Source organism: Cucurbita maxima, unplaced genomic scaffold (genome assembly GCF_002738345.1).
Source record: "Cucurbita maxima cultivar Rimu unplaced genomic scaffold, Cmax_1.0 Cma_Scf00010, whole genome shotgun sequence".
NCBI classification, from domain to species: domain Eukaryota; kingdom Viridiplantae; phylum Streptophyta; class Magnoliopsida; order Cucurbitales; family Cucurbitaceae; genus Cucurbita; species Cucurbita maxima.
In genome coordinates, this window is record NW_019272026.1 from 4657222 (window position 1) to 4677288 (window position 20067).

The 20067-nt window shown below is 36.7% G+C and overlaps 5 protein-coding genes across 6 annotated transcripts; 4 read left to right on the forward strand and 1 right to left on the reverse strand.

Annotated features, from left to right (window-relative positions):
- Positions 1-304: 304 nt before the first annotated feature.
- Positions 305-1703, forward strand: LOC111484920 (probable WRKY transcription factor 17). The gene is made up of 3 exons (XM_023131567.1): positions 305-887; positions 964-1089; positions 1220-1703. The coding sequence occupies exons 1-3, from the start codon at positions 370-372 to the stop codon at positions 1383-1385; spliced, it is 810 nt and encodes a 269-aa protein (XP_022987335.1). The 5' UTR covers positions 305-369; the 3' UTR covers positions 1386-1703.
- Positions 1704-6734: 5031 nt separating this feature from the next.
- LOC111484922 lies at positions 6735-11374 on the reverse strand. 2 transcript variants are annotated; one of them, XM_023131572.1, is made up of 8 exons: positions 11194-11374; positions 10521-10625; positions 10351-10418; positions 9640-9712; positions 9147-9265; positions 8951-9058; positions 8446-8545; positions 6735-7179 (listed from the first exon to the last, which is right to left on the reverse strand). In XM_023131572.1, exons 2-8 carry the CDS (start codon positions 10602-10604, stop codon positions 7003-7005), a joined length of 729 nt encoding a protein of 242 aa, XP_022987340.1. In that variant the 5' UTR covers positions 10605-10625; positions 11194-11374; the 3' UTR covers positions 6735-7002. The 2 variants fall into 2 exon arrangements, with proteins under 2 accessions (XP_022987340.1, XP_022987341.1); XM_023131573.1 differs by lacking the exon at positions 11194-11374 and having other exon boundaries at positions 9640-9725; positions 10521-10617.
- A 177-nt stretch (positions 11375-11551) lies between these two features.
- On the forward strand, positions 11552-12385 carry LOC111484930 (transmembrane protein 230-like). The gene is made up of 2 exons (XM_023131583.1): positions 11552-11936; positions 12022-12385. Exons 1-2 carry the CDS (start codon positions 11747-11749, stop codon positions 12141-12143), a joined length of 312 nt encoding a protein of 103 aa, XP_022987351.1. The 5' UTR covers positions 11552-11746; the 3' UTR covers positions 12144-12385.
- Positions 12386-14438: 2053 nt separating this feature from the next.
- LOC111484927 (glutaredoxin-C4-like) lies at positions 14439-16662 on the forward strand. Its single transcript, XM_023131579.1, has 4 exons — positions 14439-14747; positions 14969-15042; positions 16172-16270; positions 16353-16662. The coding sequence occupies exons 1-4, from the start codon at positions 14581-14583 to the stop codon at positions 16427-16429; spliced, it is 417 nt and encodes a 138-aa protein (XP_022987347.1). The 5' UTR covers positions 14439-14580; the 3' UTR covers positions 16430-16662.
- A 741-nt stretch (positions 16663-17403) lies between these two features.
- LOC111484928 (glutaredoxin-C4-like) lies at positions 17404-19941 on the forward strand. The gene is made up of 4 exons (XM_023131580.1): positions 17404-17656; positions 17817-17890; positions 19425-19523; positions 19609-19941. Exons 1-4 carry the CDS (start codon positions 17511-17513, stop codon positions 19665-19667), a joined length of 378 nt encoding a protein of 125 aa, XP_022987348.1. The 5' UTR covers positions 17404-17510; the 3' UTR covers positions 19668-19941.
- The last annotated feature ends 126 nt before the right edge of the window (positions 19942-20067 follow it).

Consider the following 20067-nt stretch of genomic DNA (forward strand, 5'->3'; position numbering starts at 1 on the left):
AATTTTTTTAATTATAAAAAATATTGAAAATACATTAATCGAAGCTGGAAAACTATTTTTAATAAATCTTTTTATAATTATTTATTAAAAAAAAATTGAACTCGCTATAAAACTAATTTACACTTATGAGTTGAAATATTTCATTTAATTATCTAAAATTTTACAATTTAAAATTTGACTTTTTGTTTGTTCCTGATAAGGCAATAATGATAATAATAATAATTATACCTCTTTGAGTTGACTAAAATTCCATTGACTTTCTCCTCCTTTTCTTCCTCTTTATAATACCCTCCGCCCTCTCCTTCTTCCATCCTAACCTCTCTCTCTCGCTCTGAGCTTCTCTCTGAGATTCCGATCATCTTCTAATCCATGGCGGTGGATCTGGCAGTGGTTCTGGCGAAGATGGAGGATCATACGGCGATTCTAGAAGCCTCCTCCGCCGGTTTACAGAGCATGGAGAATCTAATCCGCCTCTTATCCAAACAACCCTCTCAAACCCCTAATTGCTCTGAAATCGCCGATTTCACCGTCTCCAAATTCAAGCGCCTCATTTCCCTCTTGGACAGAACCGGCCACGCTAGATTCCGTCGCGGACCCTCCGATTCCCCAAACCCCCTCCCCAATTCCCCCAATCCAACCTCCATAATCGATTGCCCTAACCCTAATTTCACCCCTGTCGTCAAATTCCCCGATTCTAGGGCTCCGACTGACTCCACCACGACCTCGTCTTTTGTATCCACTATCACCGGCGACGGCAGCGTTTCACTCTTTGCGACGCCGGCAGTCTCCTCCGGTAAACCGCCGCTGTCGCTGAAGAGGAAGTTCGATGACAGATCTCGATTTGGCTGCAAGATTCCTTCCAACCCCTGTCACTGTGCGAAGCGAAGGTACCGATTAGGGATTCTTGATTTTCAGTTCCTCGTCGTATGAATTCAATTTTTCTTATTCGATTGATTTTTCCAGGAAATATGGAGTGAAAAAAACGATACGAGTCCCGGCGATTAGTTCTAAGATCGCCGACATACCTCCCGATGAATACTCTTGGAGAAAGTACGGCCAAAAGCCCATTAAAGGCTCCCCCTATCCTAGGTAATTATTGAAATTTTAATATTTTATTTTATTATATTAATATCTTTCTAAAATTTATTAAAATTAATACACACTACATTTATAATTTTAAGAAAATAATAATTAATTATGTTAATGTTTGATTTGGCAGAGGGTATTATAGATGCAGCACCGTGAAAGGTTGTCCGGCGAGGAAAAAGGTGGAAAGAGTTCGTGACGATCCGACCATGCTCCTCGTAACATACGACGGGGATCACCGTCACCCGCAGCCTCCGGTAACGCATCTTAACGTGGGTGTCGTTTCCCAGAAATCTTGAAAAGAGAAACGTGGCGGGGAATCAACGCTACATATTCGGCTGTGACGGTGTTTCTTAAAGATACCTGTGACTCTAGAGGTTTCTCCGAGTATTATCAAAAGTCAAATCCTTTTGCAAAGTCAAAACTAGCTTCGGAGTACACAAAGCGATCGGGTTTGTTGAAGTCAAACCAAAATACAATCACGTTCGAATCTCTCGAGATGGAACCCGGAAAGAAACGAGGTGGTGGAAGGGTATTGATGTAATTTTGATATCATTTTTTTATTTGAAAGTAGTTTGACCATAATATGGGTCCCACAAGATTGGACTTTTACTTTATTTTTTTATTTAATAATAAAAAAGTTATACATGGTTGGAAAAAAAGTTATTATTTTTCTTTTTCACCGTTCAATTATCATATTTTTCCATCATATGATTTGAATAACTCGACCGTTAATTATTATTAATATTAAGAATATTTATGAAAAAATATCGCGACTTATGAATTTTTTCATGAAATTTTAGTTATTAATAAATAAATAAATTTAAAAAATGGATAGATAAATATATTTAAAAAATAGATAAGTTAATGGAAGGGTAAAATAAATAAATAAATAAATATATATATATATATATATATATATATATATATATATATATATATATATATTATAGCTAACAAGCTCGATGAGTCAATCTGAGTATAGTTTAGTAAAGAAGATACCGATTCTGAACGAAGGTTGATAGTTCGATATCCCGTCTTTTAAAATTTGAATTAAATAAATAAATAATAATAAAATCATAAAAGCCTGTTAACCATGGCATTGTTGGGCTTTAAGAGTTTATTGGGCCCATTTAAGGTTTAGACTGGCCCAAAAATTCCAGTTAGGGCTTTAAAAAGTGGCCCTTAATAATTTGGGCTATTATTATGATTTTTTTTTTCGTTTGAAAAGAACAAATGAAATAAAATACAAAATAAAATAAAAAAAAAAGGCTTAGTTTAAGGAAAAGGACAATAATATCCATTCCAAATGAGCCGACAAAAGTTAATGACATTTGATTAGTTCCATTAATTTTTCTTAATTCCATTAATTAAATAAAAAGTCTTTAAACAACAAATGATTAATAAAACATTACCCGCCAAAATTTGAAATTTAAATAAAAAAAACACCCACAATAATTACTCATAATGTCTTTTTTTTTTTTTTTTAAAAAAAAACCTTATAAAAGATTTATTATTANTTATTATTATTATTATTATTATTATTATTTTAATTTAGAAATAGACAAGTTTCATAGGATGCTTTAAGGGTCTCCTTCACCTCTCCCACTTGGATGTGTTTTTTTTTTTTTCTCTCATATAATTTAATTTAATTTCTTTGTCTTTGAATAACATAGGATTCTCATATTTGAAAAAGACTTGAAAGACAACATTTTTTTTTTTATCATAGCTTACTAATTAAATTTGGCGACACATTAAGTTCTACCTTTCAAATGTTCGATGTTTTAATTTGATTGTTCTAAACTTTCTAGTCTTAATATGTTTCCGACAAAGATCTTCGAACATAGATTTGGTGCTATAACAAAGAAAAAACATCCATCCTACTAATGATTCTGTAATAATCAAAACTCACTGTTAGCGGATATTGTCCATTTTAGCCTTCTACGCATCACCGTCCCCCTCATGGGTTTAAAACACGTTTTCTAGGGAGAATTTTCCACAACCTTATATGAAATGTTTCGTTCTTCTGTCTAACCTTGTAGTATCTCACAATCCACTCCCCTTTAGGGCCCAACATCCTCGTTAGCACGCCGTCCTATGTTTGGCTCTGATACCATTCTTTAATAGCTTAAGCCCACCGCTAGCAAATATTGTCTACTTTAGCTAGCGTACTCGCTGATACAATGCTTTTACTTTTTACTCTGATACTATTCTGTAACAGTCCAAGCCCACTGTTAGCAGATAGTTGATTACATATTACAATTAGCCTCACGTCTTCTAGGGAGAGGTTTCCACACACTTATAAGGAATGCTTCGTTTTCCTCTCCAAAACGTGAGATCTCACAGATTCAGACATCATTTGATAGCTATTCGATCGAAAACAGCGTCGAACTATTGTTCGTGTTTCTTCTTTGTTAAGAAAACATAGCAAACAAAACCGAACAAATATCATTTTAGAGTTTCAAATAGGGTTAGAACAAAAGAAGAAGGCTCACATGGAGCATGTTATGTAAGCAGCTTTTGTCTTGAAACTGTTAGGTTAATGATTAGATTAAGTATGAAGTGGATGATCATCTTAAGCAATCCCTTTTGTAATTAAGAAACAAATTAAGTACACATGAATGAAGTTGGTTGTTTAAGACATTGTAGACAAGAACATCATGAGCTGTTCTTCCAATCATTGGGCCCCAATTAAGTTGTGGTGATTGTGATTAGTGAACAAGATTAAGCAGTGATTAAGTTAATCAAAGTTTTAATCTGTTAGGGTTTATGGGTCACAGAACAAACATCCTATAGAGTTCAAAAGGGAATCCCCAGCTTTTGAAGTGGACAAAAATCTTAACTTTTTAGAGAGAAAATGGAAGAAAAAAGAAGTATAATGCAGACAAGCAGATGAACAAGCTTCATTTACTGTTTGTCAGTCAGTTTAAAGGCTGCTCTTTGGCTTTTTCCCTTCCATTGTCACCCTTTCTCTCTCCCGACCCATCACCGATCAACTCAAAAACTTGACCTAATTTTTTCTCTGAGACGATGTCTAAGTCCGTGTTAAGAGAGAAACTTACTTAAACTACAATGTTCTTTAGTTGATTGGGTATGTCCATCGGGTGGAACAAGAATAGAGAAGCCTTCCTCGTTCCCGTCTCTATTCTCGCGAAATTCTCCATGTGAGGAATTTACAAAGATCGGGTTCTCTACGGAGAATTTTTTCTCGTGTTCTTTAATCTTTCTTTTACTTGATTTGACCTACATTCATCGAATAACCCAACTATGTATGCTCATCTATAACTGTGAGATCCCATATCGGTTGAGGAGGAGAACGAACATTCTTTGTAAGGGTATGAAAACTTTTCCCAGGTAGATGCGTTTGAAAAACTTTGAGGGGAAGCTCGAAAGGGAAAGTCCAAAGAGAATAATATACCAATGGTGGACTTGAGCTGTAACAAATGGTATTAGAAGCAGACATTGGGCGATGTGCCAACGAGGAGGCTATGCCCTGAAGGAGGGTGGACACGAGGTAGTGTGCCAACAAGGACGCTGGACCCCCTTACCTCTCCCTAGTATACACGTTTTAAAAAACTTGAGGGAAAGTCCAAAGAGAACAATATGTGTTAGCGGTGGGCTTGATCTGTTACAAATGGTATCAGAACCAAACACTGGGCGATGACCAGCGAAGGGGCTAAGCTCTGAAGGGGTGTGAACACGAGACAATGTGCCAGTAAGGACGCTAGACCCCCCTACCTCTATACACGTTTTTAAAACTTTGAAGGTAAACTTAACTAGGACAATATATGCTAGTAGTAGGTTTGAACTGTTATAGTAAATTATGGAGTACATTCTCGCTCAATTATCAATTTGCGATTGGTGCATCTTCTAGCACCGTTGGATGAATTGTGATCGTTAAAGTTACATTATGTTAGATAATATCGTCTCGTGCATTTATACCTTAAATCAGTTGTATACCTCAAACGATTAAGACATTATTACCCTCGCTCGAACCGAAACAAAGGGTCAAACCTTCATNTCAAGCCCCACCTCATTTGTTCAACCAAAAAAAAACACTCCCCTCTCACCCCCACCGAATAATCGTCCCCACCCACGTTCTCTTTTTCCTCTCTTCACACACACACACTCTCTCTCTCTCTCTCATATAACTCTCTCTCATCATCACCATTTCAATTGCCCAACACCACGCCCTTCTCTCTCTCTCTCTCTCTCTCTCTCCGCCGCTTTAGCCATTAAAACTTGGATCACAGGCCACCGCCGGAGCTGCTGCATAATGGGTATGGAGGTTTTGGAGGAATTCCGGCCACTTACACCATTAAGATCACTATCGCTTCAACTCCCCAAAGAAAAAGCAGACCACAATATTCAAGAACAAGAAAACTGCCAGACGCCGACAGCCGCCGCCACCCGCCTGAAGCCGACCATGGTGTGTCCGCCGGCGCCCAAGAAACCTCGTCCTCCTCGAAGAAAATTGAACTTTCTGCCGCCGCCGTTCTTTGAAGCTCCTCAAGATCTCAGTTCTGTGTATATTGAGCTTCAAATTCCTTCCAAGAAGATCAAACCCATTACTACATGATCTTTCTCTTACTAATTATTGTTTCATTTTGCTTTCTTTTTTTCCTCTCTAATTTGTTCAAATCTTTTTTTTATTGATTAACATGCCTGTGTGTATAACTCCAAAATTCAAGAAACAATTTTTTTTTTTCAATTATTTGATATTATCCATTTCAAAATTTTCCATTTTCAATTGAACTATATTCATGTTGATAATAGTAAAATTACTTTACCATAAATTTAAATTAGGATTCGATTTGGTAAAATTTGATGTTTTTATGAAGAGGGTAGATCCAATTTTTCATTGACATCAACGGAGGAGAGAGAGAGAGGAAGAGAGAGAAGAAAAGGTATGTTGAAGAAGGTGGAAGGTGTGTATGATGAGCATGTGAGGTTAAGTACTGTTCTTCTCTGTCAAATTGACAAACATTTGAAAGCAATAGATGATCTGTAATGCTATAATAAAGATTTGTCTTTTTGGTATTAATCAAAAGAATAGTGAGGTGTAAAGGCAAGACAACAAATTTAGGTAATATTCATTTCACTTATTATTTTACAACTTAAAACCTATACTTATAAACCCTACATATGGCCAAATCAATGAAAAACTAAACATGAAAAGACGGAATTACCCTTGTGAACAGAGATTGAAATGTGACGAGAAATGGTAAGATCGTAAAAAATAAAAAAAAGAATCCGACTTAAAAATTTAGTATGTCCACTCCCAAATTGCAAGTTCAGATATTGTCAACATGAATATAGTTCAATTGAAAATAATAAGGAATGAAGTATGTGAGATCTCACAGTCCATCTCCTTGGGAGTCAGCATCCTCGCTAACATATCACTCAATGCCCGACTCTGATACCACTATAACAACCCAATCCCACTACTAGCAAATATTTTTCGCTTTAGCCCATTAAGTATCGCCGTCAACCCCACAATTTTAAAAGTCTGTCAGTTAGGGAGAAGTTTCTACACTCCTATAAAGAGTTTTCACCCTTACCTAACCGACGTGGAATCTCATGTAAACGATATAATAGACATAAAGACAGCTTTTGGAATTTGTCTGTAAAATTGACAAATCTGTACATATAAACCAGAGGGTATTTCTAATAATTTCTCAAATCGCAATGGAAGAATTGCAACTTCATAATAAATATGCCAACTGCAAATTTTGAAACCATTTGCTCAAAAGCAAACCAATGCTAATTTGGTGATAGCATTTTAAAAGAAAAAGGCTTTAAAACAAGAATTCTCACCATCTATTCTTCTGGCTTACTTTTTCCTCGAAAATGTGTATACAATATTCAACAATGCTCGAATCTCTTTCCTGGGAATGCAAATTAGTTCCTAGTATTTCAAGTAACTCGAATGAGAAGAACAACCATCACGAACACACAGGTCATTACGAAGATTGCCAACCAAGTGAAGCATGATGTTTTTGAGCTCTCCGAGTAAATCTGAACGGCACGTTTGTTGACCCGACCGGTGGTTGCCAAGCTATCCTCAACGGCCTTCTCTGTGGAATCCAGTATCTGTTTGAAGACAATGATCAAGTTTACTATAACATCAGGAAGAAAAATGTTTACAATTTGGAGTAGACACAAAGTTATATACAGAGTGAATCGGTGCCACTGTTACCATCACTGACTGCAGAGGTAATCTTTGGCATTTTGAAAAGATGCTCCCAAGTAAAAAACTTATTTTCAGATAAAAATTAAATTATTCATCGAAAGCAAATCAACTAAAGACAGAGAGTACAACTTGCTGGGAAAAAGAAAAGGGGACTGCAGCGCTAAAGTATCAAGGTCCACAAAGCTGGCTATGCTTGTGATTGAATCATGCAATGGACTCAAGTGAGTAATCCATGGCGATATCCAAACCGCATATTTACTTGAAATATCATCCAATATGATAAGAATGAAGGTATTAGAAGATCCAAAACTTCAGTTCGTGTGAGATCCCACATCAATTGGAGAGGAGAACGAAACATTATTTATAAAGGTGTGGAAACCTCTCCCTAGCAGATGCATTTTAAAAACCTTGAAGCAAGCTCGAAAAGGAAAGCCCAGAAAGAGGACAATATCTACTAAGAGTGGGCTAGGGCTGTTACAAATGGTATCAAAGCCAGACACCGAGCAGCGTGCCAATGAGGACGCTGAGCCCCAAAGGGAATGGATTGTGAGATCCCACATCGGTTAGAGAGGAGAACGAAACATTTCTTATAAGGGTGTGGAAACCTCTCCCTAGCAGACACGTTTTAAAAACCTTGAGGGAAAGTCCGAAAGTAAAAGCCCAAAAAGAACAATATATGTTAGCAGTGGATTTGTGCTGTTACGGTTCGAGATCTTAAAGTCCCCTGACATTGGCAGTACTGGCGCAAATAAGAGAGTACAAGAGAACTTCCATTGTATTCCACAACTTCTAATCTTCTGACGAAAAGGTCAGATTCCCAAAAGTTGAAGTAGGCGATTATGGCAGTATTTAGCCCTTTATTGAGTTCTAATTCACTTTGCAGAGTTAATTCCAGAGTTAGATTTAATACAAATTTCAACTTTAAGGAAAACAACCCTCTGAATGCATGTCCCAGAAACAGAAAACCTTCAATTCCATGAAATTTATATAAAGCAGCTAACTCACTGAAGAGAGAGAATTCATCGTAGTACGCTTTGAATATGGAGAAGAAGCAAAAACTTTTATTTCGATTTTTCTAGTGTTCGTGTGTATTTTAAAGAAATCAGATGCATAAAATCTCCACTTTCTACTACGTCGACAGCGAACAATTAGTAGAGAACATATACCTTTTCAGTGCTTTCCAAAGATTTGCTCATTATCAGACTGCTCTCTTTCAATTGCCTCGCTAGCCCAACCATTTCATCGGTCAAGTCCTCTTGAAGCTTCCTACCAAAGTGAATAAATAATGGTTTTCATGATAGACTGTAAGCATAAGGAAAGTAATGTCAACAAACAACATGCAACTAAAGCCAATGTTTTTTTTTTCCTATAGTCAGTTCTAGTAGCCACATTATCGAGCCTCGATTTTCCAGTTCATTTAAGTATTATTGAAAGTCGTAGATGTTTCATCAGAACTCACAGATCTCCCTAATGAAATTTTTATCTTGGTATAGCCATTACGTATAGGGTTTTTTCCCTTGATTGGTTTCTTATCTGAACTTGTATTGTAATCTATTGTAATCTATACTCTTTATTTAATAACTAACCTTACATAAGATTCATCATGTAACATAGTAAGCTATACGGGGAAAAAGTGCAAGCTTTATTAAAAATACTTGAAACTACCAGTACCTGTGTTTCTCGATGTGGGATATTGCTGCAGCATCCAACTTGACAGGTGCTGACGAGTCTTCTTTGATGGTCCCATGAGATCTATCCTCCACAACAGAGGAAGAAGGCCTACACAGTAATATAATAACATTGGTTTGATAAAAAGAAACTTCAATAACGATTCAGTGTCACATAAATCCTAATGTGAGCCACGCACAGAAATCTCCTCCTTAGCCCCGGAGGTGAATGGGGGGCGTTTATTTCTCCTTCTGCCACAGAAGAAAATTCTTTAACAGAAGTACTTGTAGAGGGCTCAGAAGACTCTTCCTCATCAGGCTGCAAGTTGACCAAAACATTAAGTAAAAGAGACAAGACTGCACCACATGCAAGCAAAAGAACACAAACCATCAAAGATGACGTAACCATTTAATATTATCCTTGGTATATACACAAAAAATTCAAGCAAAACATGGATCCAGATGAGTAATATTGGTACAGAAACACCACAAGAGAATTTCAATCTTTTTGACGGGAAAGATGCTTTAAATTCCAAGGAGAGAGGGAAGAAAAAAAAAACTTCAACAAAAAAAAAAAAAAAACAAGCTAACACAAAAACTGATTCAGATAGGGGATTTTGATGCCGGGAAGTTCCACAATCTTGAAACTTAACAGAGAACAGATTTAAAACAACCAAACCCATGTAAGTGTACCAAAGGAACAGCTAATTTTGAAGCAATGGCCTCTATCTTCTCTGCATAATCACCAAGCAAAGCCTTGGAAACTCTGCACAAAGAAACTAACAGCACATAGTACGGGGGACCAGATTAGAAAATCTCAGAAAAGATATTTACCAAAACAAGCTCCTATCACAGTTTATGTTCAATGAGGTTTAATCTAACCTCGTGCAAATTGAGAGTATAGAAGTAATAAAAAATAGTCCAAGTTATAATGTGAGATCCCACATCGGTTGGGGAGAAAAACGAAACATTTTTTATAAGGGTGGAAACCTCTCCCTAGCAGATGCGTTTTTAAAAACCTTGAGGGGAAGCTTAAAGAAGACAATATCTGCTAGCGGTGGGCTTGGACCGTTACAAATGGTATCAGAGCCAGACACCGAGCAATGTGCCTGCAAGGAGGCTGAGCCCCGAAGGGGGGTGGACACATGGCGGTTTTCCAGCAAGGACGCTAGGCCTCGAAGGGGGTGGGTTGTGAGATCCCACATCAGTTAGGGAGAAAAACAGAACATTCTTTATATGGGTGTGGAAACCTCTCCGTAGAGATGCTTTTTAAAAACTTTGAGGGAAAGCTCGAAAGGGGAAACCCAAAGAGGACAATGTCTGCTAGCAGTGGGCTTGGACTATTATATCTTTGGTGGATTGACCCGGGAAACAATGGGAAAGTGAGGGATGAATCATACCAACCTTGATATACCATCGGGTGTTTTCTCTTCTGCAAGTTGCTCCAACTGTTCTCTTAGAGTAGTCACATACTGCAAGAATAGTTGGGCCAAAATGAATAATGATCTTCAAATCACTTTTACACGACAGAAAATCAAACCATTTGAAACTTTCACTCAATAATCTGGACGTACGTGTATAAGTTTAGCCTGATCCTTCTGATGAAGGGCAGTTGCCAGCAGCCGCTTCAAGTTGATTTCAGTTTTACTTAAACCCATTGAGAAAAGAGGAAAAGAATCCTACAGAATCAAGAGAAACGTGAGCATTGCAAGCTATTCAACAATAATGTCGAGTAAATAAAACACGCACGCATCCGCACGATCCAGTTATTAGTATCAAAACAAGGTAAGGAATTGCCATTAGAATATGCCTCTATGAATCATCAGTATAATGAAGCACAGGATTCGGAAGTCTACATCAATGAAATCTACAAAAAAATGTAAAACTTACAATTTCGTTTCCATGGAAGTGAAGTAATAACAATTACGACCTCAGAAGAACAGAACAAAACTGAGATCTTTTCTTTTTCTTTGTTACAATCCATCATCAAATCTTATCTTAGCCCAATAACAAAAGAACTTCGCGATAAAAACTAATTCACATTCAAGAAATTTATTTTACACGCTCCCAATCGCCTGCTACTTAGGCTTCAAATCTAAAGCAATTAACCAGTAAACTGAGATCCATTTCCAATATTATTTAATGCTGTCCGATCCAATGTCGAGAAACAAAAGCAGCAGCGACAGGATTTGATATTTCAAACAGAACAAATTAAGATCACGATAACAGGTAGAATTTAAAACTAACCTCTCTAAACACACAGAAATCGGCGTGTCGGCGTGAGGCGGCAGCAGAAAAGGAGATGCGACAAGAAGAAATAAAATTTCCCGCCAAGGGGCTGCCGGAAGAAATATATCGGAGGCGCGGGTACGGCTGCCGGTCGCTGGGAGCCAGAGAACAAGAAAATGAGAAGGGGCTTTTTCTTACTTATTTTATTTTATTTTATATTTATTTATTAATTTTATTATTAAATCTACGTGAAACGTAAAACGTAATTTTATTATCAAATATTTACTAAGCTTTAATTTAATACTTAATTGTTTGCGTTTAATTATTCATTAATTAAGATTAAGTTTTTTATTTTCCTTACGCTGACGTGGAAGTTTTCGCCTTTCTCCTCACTCCACCTTGCTCGTAGTCAAAAACAGCCGGAGAGCTTTCTCTTCGCTTCTAAAATCAAAAGTCCACCGTCGTCTCCTCCTCCGCCGTCTTCCCCAAATCCGATACTCTTTCTCTGCATATCGAAGCTTCAACACCTTATTCTTTTTTCAGCTCTTGATCTCCGGTATTACAGATAAAGATGGCGTACGTGGACCATGCGTTTTCGATAGCAGACGAGGACATTGTTATGGATTCTCCGTTCCCCGTCAACAATCGACCTCCTATCAAGGAGATCGCTCTTGCTGTTTCTCTTCTCGTTTTCGGCATGATTGGAATCGTCGTTGGTGCCTTCATGGCTAGCAATCGAGTCGGTGGTGATCGTGCTCACGGTACTTTTTTTTTTTTTGCCTTCCTTGTTGTTGGTTTTGCCCTAGTTCGAATGCAAATTTATGGTTCATTCTCGAAAACTTTCAGGGGTGTTCTTCTCGTTGTTGGGAGCTCTCTTGTTCATTCCAGGGTTCTACTACACGCGGATTGCCTACTATGCTTACAAGGGCTACAAGGGCTTCTCCTTTTCCAACATTCCCCCTGTCTAAATGCCCCAAGTTCCTAACCATTTCTCTACATTTGTACAGATTTTCTTCTCCAGATTTCTTCATTGTCTACGTTGATTCCACCTTCCCGTTTCCCTTTGACTACTCATTACTCTGTATCCGTTTACTGTCGTTGTCGTTGATAGTTCTTCTGTTTCTTAAGGCCTATATGTATATAAATTGTTAATTTCAGATCAAAATCGAGGCATTTATCTATATAATCTGAAATTTCGCTAATTTTTGCATTTGTTTGTTGATTTGAACACATTGCGAGTTTATCATGTGAAGAACACACAGAATTAAATTAGCTTTCCAAATTCTTCAAGTCTCTTCAGGAATTAGCTAGCTCTAGGACATTTTAAAGAGGTTTTCCACTTTCTAAAGGCACTTGATTTGTTCTTCATGCTTCTTATATATTTGTTCGGCAGTTTGTTGCAGCTCTTTGCTTGGCCCCTTGCAGTTGATGAACGAGGTTAGTATTTTTTGTGTTTATTTTCTTGGTTGTTTAGTACACTTTGTAGAGTAATATGCTGATTTCTCACTTCATTCTTAGCCTTATAGTTCCCATTTGATGGAGACGGTTCTCACACCATCAATAGTGAATATTATTTATTTGGAGGAAGAGGATGTTGTAGATCATATATGGTTACATACATTGTGAGCTCTGCCCTTTTACTCATTTCATAGATGAAAACTTTGAACATTTCTTGGACTTGCTGTTCAAATCACTAGGCCGTAGTATGAACATTTCCTTCTTGATGATAGTGAGCGTTTCCTACATGTTTCTTAGTACTCTTATTGAATTCTCGTCATTGCTTCAATAATATGTTTTTTCCACATGTTTAGAGGCATCGGGAGAAAGTTAGAGTCAAGTGTTTCATGGTGGTGGGTTGGTCTTTCTAAAACAATTAGAAACCCAACCCGACCTAACCCGTTTTCACCTCTAATGTTTAGAGGCATCGAACAAAATGTTGGAGTCTAGTATTGTGAGATCCCACCTCGGTTAGAGAAGGGAACGAAACATCACTTATAAGGGTGTGAAAACCTCTCCTTATCCCTGTCAGACACGTTTTAAAATCTAGAGAGGAAGCATTTAAAGTAGAGTTCAAAGAGGACAATATCCGGTGGATTTGGGCTGTTACTAGTATTCTGAAACGATTTAAGAAACCAGTTGGGATTTGCCATCCCGACCCATTTTCACCATTCAACTTGGTATAAATTTGATGCAGAGGAATTTGGGAAGGAAAAGGGTGCTCATTGAAATCCAGACGTAGCTATGCATTTATTGTTAGGAAAGAATTCTATTTTCATTCTAATTGGAAACAACCAGATCCTCCTGTGGCCATGAATCCAGGGGCCGAGACATTGGCTTCACTATGCCTGTAGCCCATTACACAATCCACTGTGCATTTCCTCATGTTTATGAACTTGAAGTGCAATAGTATAAATTCAAATTCCTCTTCTTTTGTTTTTACAAGCAGTAAGTTATTGGGTTTTTTTCTTTTCTTCTGATCATTGACAATGGTGTCAGCTTGAGTTCATCTAGACTATTTTCATGGGAGAATCAGTTGATCCTACTATATTTGGCTAACACGTGTTGATTTCATATTACAATATCATTTGTCTTCATATTTGAGATCTATTTTGTAATAGTCAAACAGATATTATCTGCTTTTACCTGTTACGTACCACTGTCAGTTGCCAGTCTCACGATTAGGTTTCCACACACATATAAGAAATATTTCATTTCTTTCTTAAACCGATGTAAAATTTTATAATCTACTCTTTGGAAGCTAGCATCCACTCTTTGGAAGCTAGCGTCCTTGTTGGCTGTTTTAGCTCGTTATGTATCACCGTCAACCTCACAGATTTAAAGTGCGTATACTAGGGAGAGGTTTCTACACCCAATTGATGTGGGATGTTATATTATTCCATTTTTGTTTATGTAATTTCAAAGGTCTAAATTTGGTATAGTTTGAAATATGTTTTTAAAAATTGAATTTAGAGATATAAAAAAGAGTAATTTCCATTCCAGAAAAAACTTGGGATATTTTTTTCCTTACAGAGTGAATGCTAATTAATTTTTATCTTTAACCTTAAATTAATAATATAAAGTCATTTTAAATTTTTTTGAAATTATAAATATTAAATTTCGAAATTTATAATTAACTAGAATGAATTAAGTCGAACAACCACCCGTGACTTGTTGCTGTTATTATATTATATTATATTATTATTATTATTATTACAGAAATATAGATTATTTATTTATTTATTTATTTGCAACCTAAAAAGCGTAATATCTTACAAGAAGTGTGAATATACAAGAGATGCTGAATTTCAGTAATTGTCTTCTCTAAAATTACGCTTACGAGCAATTAATCGCCAAACGCAGAAACCTCACCGGAAGAAGGTTAATTGCAGCCTGGAATTTGGATCAATGGCAGTGACGATGAGTATGAGGAAGATGCTGACGGTATCAGCAGCTATGGTCTGCGCCGTAGCTGTAGCGTCTTTATACGGGGCCTCAGCTTCCACGGAAACACGCTTCATCAAGAACACCATCGCCTCGCATCAGATCGTCATCTTCTCCAAGTCCTACTGCCCGTAATTTTCTTCTCATTCCTCTTTTCTCTTCTTAATCGATTTATTCAGACTCCATTGTGGATCTATTCGTCTCATTTCTCCAAATCGACTTTTGTTGTTCCGTTCTTGACCCGCAGTGGCCATGTTTTCTATTACTTTAAGTTTCGTTGCCCTACATTTGGAAGCAGATCGAGGAAGGGGCTAGTTTCCTCTTCTCTTAATTGTTGTTTTTGTGCATACAGGTACTGTAGAAGGGCAAAAGCTGTTTTCAAGGAATTGAACAAAGTTCCTTATGTTGTTGAGCTGGATCAAAGAGGTACTTGCATAATCTGCCTTTTTCTCGTTCTTTTTATCAAAAGTAGCAATATCACCATGGCTTAAATCTGATTGAAACTCAGTATGTTTGTTTTGTGCTCCTTTTATTGCACGCCTTCTGTTCTGGCACTGCCAGTATATCTAGATTTCGGACAATTTCATATGAAAATCTTGTTCTGGCTTATGCTCTCCGCATTATGAAAGTATTGGTTGGGATATTACACTTGATATGGGCATGTTGGTATCTAGATTTCGGACAATTTCATATGAAAATCTTCTCTTATATCTTTTTTGATGATTTTTTTTATCATTATTTAAATGAACGATCTTTTCAACTTAATGGTGACGGAGTAGTAAGAGAATTTGTGCTTAGTATTGCCTCCAGCCTCTCGAAATGGTGACTGCCTGCGACTGGAATATTTATGTATTAGGTATTGTGACATGATTCTCTGTAAAATGCATTCCGCTTCGAAACTAACATGGTCGTTTGGGATCGTCTATTCTCTTCATCTAAAATCCTCACTCTGGCTGAACATATGGCCACTGGTTTAGGCATATACTCTTGACTAAGTAGTTAGAGGTTCGAATCCCCCACCCCATAGACGTGGTTGAACTAAAAATGTTCAAATTACTTATATCTAATCAGATCACACACTCAGATCTACCCCCCAAACAAGAATGGAAGGTAATTCCTTCTAGTTTGTGTTCTTTTGGGAGTTAAGAGAGGGAGGGCAAAGAGTGGGGGGATGGTAGAGGAAGGTAGAAAACAGCAATGAAAGGGAGAAACTGTGTGCAAGAGTGAGTCCTATTAGCTGTTGCCTGAAATGTCCATTTACTGACAAAACGCTTAGATTATGGGTCGACTAATTATGTATTATGTTGTACAAAATCCTCTTATTTTTATCTTTTTAGTTGATTTGCAGGTTCTTTGTTATGTTTTTTCTCTTTTGTTTCCCTTTTCGACATGGGTGGGGAGAATTCAAGCTTTGGATGAATTCTCTAAACGAACTAGCAAAAGGGTTATCAGTAAACATATATCTGGCTTTTGTTTCCATATCTATTTATATCTGGTTGTATTCCCTTATCTAAAGGTTAATAATACTCCTAGAATTTGGATCTGTATCTCACAGAGGATGGCAGTGACATTCAAGATGCTTTTATGGCACTCATAGGAAGGCGCACTGTACCTCAAGTGTTCGTAAATGGAAAACACATAGGTGGATCAGATGGTAATGGGCACTTCTATGGCAAATTTTTGTGTGGTAACATATTTCTCCAAGTACTTCTAACTTATTGAAACCCTGATTCCAGATACCATTGAAGCATATGAGAGTGGGAAGTTGAGTAAGCTCCTGGGCATTAATGAAGAGCATAAAGCGGATCTTTGAATCAAACCCTTCTACTGTAAGCAGAGATATTTGCACCAACAGGGTATATTTTGCTTGGATCAGTTGTTCAATTGTAACTCTTAATGGTGGAGGATAAGTTTTCTCTGTGACTCTCTCTCTCTGTCTCTCTGTCTCTCTGTCTCACACCAGTGATAACGATTCTTTTCTTGTAAGGAGATTTTCGAACTTCAATAGATCGAACCATTTTTGCGCGTCTAGTTATGCTTGTTTAACTGGATCTTGTTGGTCTCTTCATTTTCTAGATAGAGTTTTAAAATTTTATATTTGATGTCATTGTCACGGTCCAAGTGTACCACTAGTAGATATTGTTGCCTTCGGTTTAAAGCGCTAGAGAGAGGTTATAAAAAATGTTTTGTTCTCCTCTCCAACCGATGTGAGATCTCAGAGTGAGGTTGGATGAGGGGTGAATATGTTCGTTCTCCTCCTTTCTAACCGACAACCGATGTGAGATCTCAAAGTCATGTTGATTTGAACTTTCTCACACTCTTGTGATGATATATGGCTATCAGGTTGAGCTATATGGGTAGAAAGTAAACTACCAACATTTTACCATTACTACATAACCATTTTTTTATTATATTTTCTAAAAAAAAAAGTTTAATATCAATTTAATTAGAACCCACATTTTAATTTTTTTTTTTTTTTAAATCTGAACCTGAAAATAGTAATAAAATTAAATTTGTGTAATATTGATATTTGTTCTTTCAACTTTAAAAATTGTTTTTTTTTTTGTCTAATAAGTTTTTCATCTTCAATATATATATATATTTTTAATTTAATTGATTTATGGATGCAAAATTGAATGCATCTGGTTTTGATTTGTTTTTTTTTTTTTTTTTTTTTTTTTTTTTTTTTTTTTTTTTTTTTTTTTTTTAGTTTTATTTATTTTTCAGTATTATTATTATCCAAACATTCCAATTCAGCATAATTCAAGGAACATAAATAAATTTAAAAAAGGAAGGCCAACAGTTAATTTGACTGAAGTACAAACTTAATCGCCGACATTTGCATCCTTATCGACAAAAGTTGATTGCAGAGTTGCAGTCCGGAATTTGTATCCATGGCAGCGACGTTGAGTATGAGGATGACGACGATGGTATCAGCAGCCAGGGTTTATGCAATGGCTTCATCTTCCCCGGAGTCGCTCTTCGTCAAGAAAACCATCGCCTCCCACCAGTCCGTCATTTTCTCCAAATCCTATTGCCCGTATTGTCGTTCTCCTTCTTCTCTTCTTTCATTTTTTCTCGCTTCCAGCATCGATCTATTATTAATCTCATTTCTGCTATTCGACTTTCGTTGTTCTCTGTTAACCCGCGGCGGTCATGTCGTCAACTACTTTAATATTGTTTTTGATTGTGCGATGCAGGTATTGTGAAACGGCAAAAGCTGTTTTCAAGGATTTGAACAAAGTTCCTCATGTTGTTGAGCTGGATCAACGGGGTACTTGCTTAATTTCCCTTCTTCTAGCTCTCTCCCTGTTTATGAATAAGTAACATTAACAACTACCTTTTGTAAATACTGCTGAATTTGGGTTAAATCTAATTGAAATTGAGTATGTTTGGTTCCTGCCTTTGAGATTCTTCATCTATTTCATGTCTTTGGTTCTGGATCCTGCTAGTTTATTTAGATTCCAGTAATTTTATATGAAAATCTTGTTCTGGCTTGTTCACTCCCGCTATGAAAACGTTGAATTGTGATATCACTGTTGATATTTTTGAAGCTCAAGTGTTAACTAGATGGCTTACCTCTGTCTTTAGTCATTTATTTTCTTCATATGCTTATCTTCTGCTTCCATTTTGTTCTTTCCTGATTCATCGTCGGTATTCAAACCTTAGTGTAACACTTAGAAAGAGAATCTGTGCTTAGCATTGCCTCCAACCTCTCTAAACGATGATTATCTGCGACTGCAAAATTTATGTATCTGGTTCTATGACATAATGCTTTGCCAATTCGAAATTGAAGGTTTTGTTTGGGGAAATTCTACCTCTTCGGCTACAATTTTCAGCCTCTAAGTGTCTTCTTGAAAGGGTTGTTCCTTCTGCTTAATGTGTTCTTTTGAGAGTTTAGGAGAGGGGGCCTAAGAGTGGGAGATGGTAGAGGAAAAGGAGAAAAACTAGGGAGAAAGGGTATGCAGAAGTATGTCTGATTATTGTTGTTTGGAATTTTTTGTTTGCGAGAAGAAAGTTCAAAAAATGCTTGTGATTGTGTGTGCTTCACAATCTTCTTTCATCTTTCTCAGTTTGTATGCAAGTTGTTTGTCTGGTTCTATATTGGCTAACTAAAAGGAAAAATTATGGGTTTGTAAGTAAAGGATACTATCTCCGTTGGTATGAGGCATTTTGATAAAAACCAAAAGTAAAGTCACGAGAGATATGCTCAAAGTGGATAATGCCCTTAACCTAGCAATGTCAATCGAACCCTCAAGTGCCGAATAAAGAGTATATTTTGTTCAAGAGCTTCAGAGAATGAGTCGAGCCTCGATTAAAGAGAGGTTGTTAGAGAGCTCTAGAGAAAGAGGCCTCAAGAGAAGCTCTATAGAGTACTTTGTTCGAAGGGAGGATTGTTGAAAATTGTCCCACATTGACTAATTAATTAAGGGGAAGATCATGGATTTATAAATAAATGACGTTATCTCCATCAATATGAAACCTCTTGGGAAAAACCAAAAGCAAAGCCATGAGAGCTTATGCTCGAAGTGGACAAAAAATACCATATCATCGTGAAATGTCTTCTTTCCTACCATTATTGAGTTTAGCTTTTTTATTTCTTTCATTTCATTATGGGTGAGAGAATTTAAGCTTTGGATGAATTCCCTAAATAGACTGGCAAAACTGTTATACCATTAAACATATATCTAACTCTTCTCTTGTTTCCATTTCTGTTCATATATCCTACTGCTATCTCCTTGCTGTTCAATTACTGATAACCTAGAAGTAACTACTTAATTCATAGCATTTGGATCTTTATCCCCCAGATGATGGCAGTGCCATTCAAGATGCTCTTAGTGCACTTGTTGGAAGACGCACTGTACCTCAAGTGTTCATAGATGGAAAACACATAGGTGGATCAGATGGTAATCGACTCTTCATTGCCAACTTATTCTTTGTAATATACTCTTCTCCAAAGTGCTTTTAACTGACTGATGCCTTCATTTTCAGATACTGTCGAAGCTTATGAGAGCGGAGAGTTGGGTAAACTCCTGGGCATCAAGGAATAAGATGAAGTCGATCAAACCTTCAATTCTAAGCAAATATCTTTGCACCTACAGAGTTTCTTTTGCTTGAATCATCTGCTTATTTGTATCCCTTAATGTGGAGGATAAATTGATGACTACAAGGTACTATTTTGTCTCGAAAATAGGGAATCCGATGCATTTTTCTACATGAAAATTTATTTAACGAGACTGATTCTCAATAACAGTTGGATGTAGATTCAAAATTTTGCATGCCTTGATAATAAACATGGGATACAAATTCTAGATACTTTTGAAATTCTCTCTCATACTTCTAACTTATCCATACTATGACAATTTTCTTGAATAATTTTTCATGTTCTAAAGTTTAATTAATATATTGAATTGCTTAGTTACACTTAGTTTAGTAAATTGGTTTAGAAAT

Bases quoted from the DNA above. Each gene is read 5' to 3' on its own strand.
- LOC111484922 (XM_023131572.1), bottom strand. From the start codon at position 10,604: ATGGGTTTAAGTAAAACTGAAATCAACTTGAAGCGGCTGCTGGCAACT. The intron at 10,419-10,520 runs GTACGTCCAGAT...CTATTCTTGCAG, and splicing joins ATCAGGCTAAACTTATACAC to TATGTGACTACTCTAAGAGA. The intron at 7,180-8,445 runs GTATATGTTCTC...GTCTTCAAACAG, and splicing joins CTTTGGAAAGCACTGAAAAG to ATACTGGATTCCACAGAGAA.
- LOC111484928 (XM_023131580.1), top strand. From the start codon at position 17,511: ATGGCAGCGACGTTGAGTATGAGGATGACGACGATGGTATCAGCAGCC. The intron at 17,891-19,424 runs GTACTTGCTTAA...TTTATCCCCCAG, and splicing joins TGTTGAGCTGGATCAACGGG to ATGATGGCAGTGCCATTCAA. The intron at 19,524-19,608 runs GTAATCGACTCT...CTTCATTTTCAG, and splicing joins ACACATAGGTGGATCAGATG to ATACTGTCGAAGCTTATGAG.
- LOC111484927 (XM_023131579.1), top strand. From the start codon at position 14,581: ATGGCAGTGACGATGAGTATGAGGAAGATGCTGACGGTATCAGCAGCT. The intron at 15,043-16,171 runs GTACTTGCATAA...TGTATCTCACAG, and splicing joins TGTTGAGCTGGATCAAAGAG to AGGATGGCAGTGACATTCAA. The intron at 16,271-16,352 runs GTAATGGGCACT...CCCTGATTCCAG, and splicing joins ACACATAGGTGGATCAGATG to ATACCATTGAAGCATATGAG.
- LOC111484930 (XM_023131583.1), top strand. From the start codon at position 11,747: ATGGCGTACGTGGACCATGCGTTTTCGATAGCAGACGAGGACATTGTT. The intron at 11,937-12,021 runs GTACTTTTTTTT...GAAAACTTTCAG, and splicing joins CGGTGGTGATCGTGCTCACG to GGGTGTTCTTCTCGTTGTTG.
- LOC111484920 (XM_023131567.1), top strand. From the start codon at position 370: ATGGCGGTGGATCTGGCAGTGGTTCTGGCGAAGATGGAGGATCATACG. The intron at 888-963 runs GTACCGATTAGG...TGATTTTTCCAG, and splicing joins TGTCACTGTGCGAAGCGAAG to GAAATATGGAGTGAAAAAAA. The intron at 1,090-1,219 runs GTAATTATTGAA...TTGATTTGGCAG, and splicing joins AAAGGCTCCCCCTATCCTAG to AGGGTATTATAGATGCAGCA.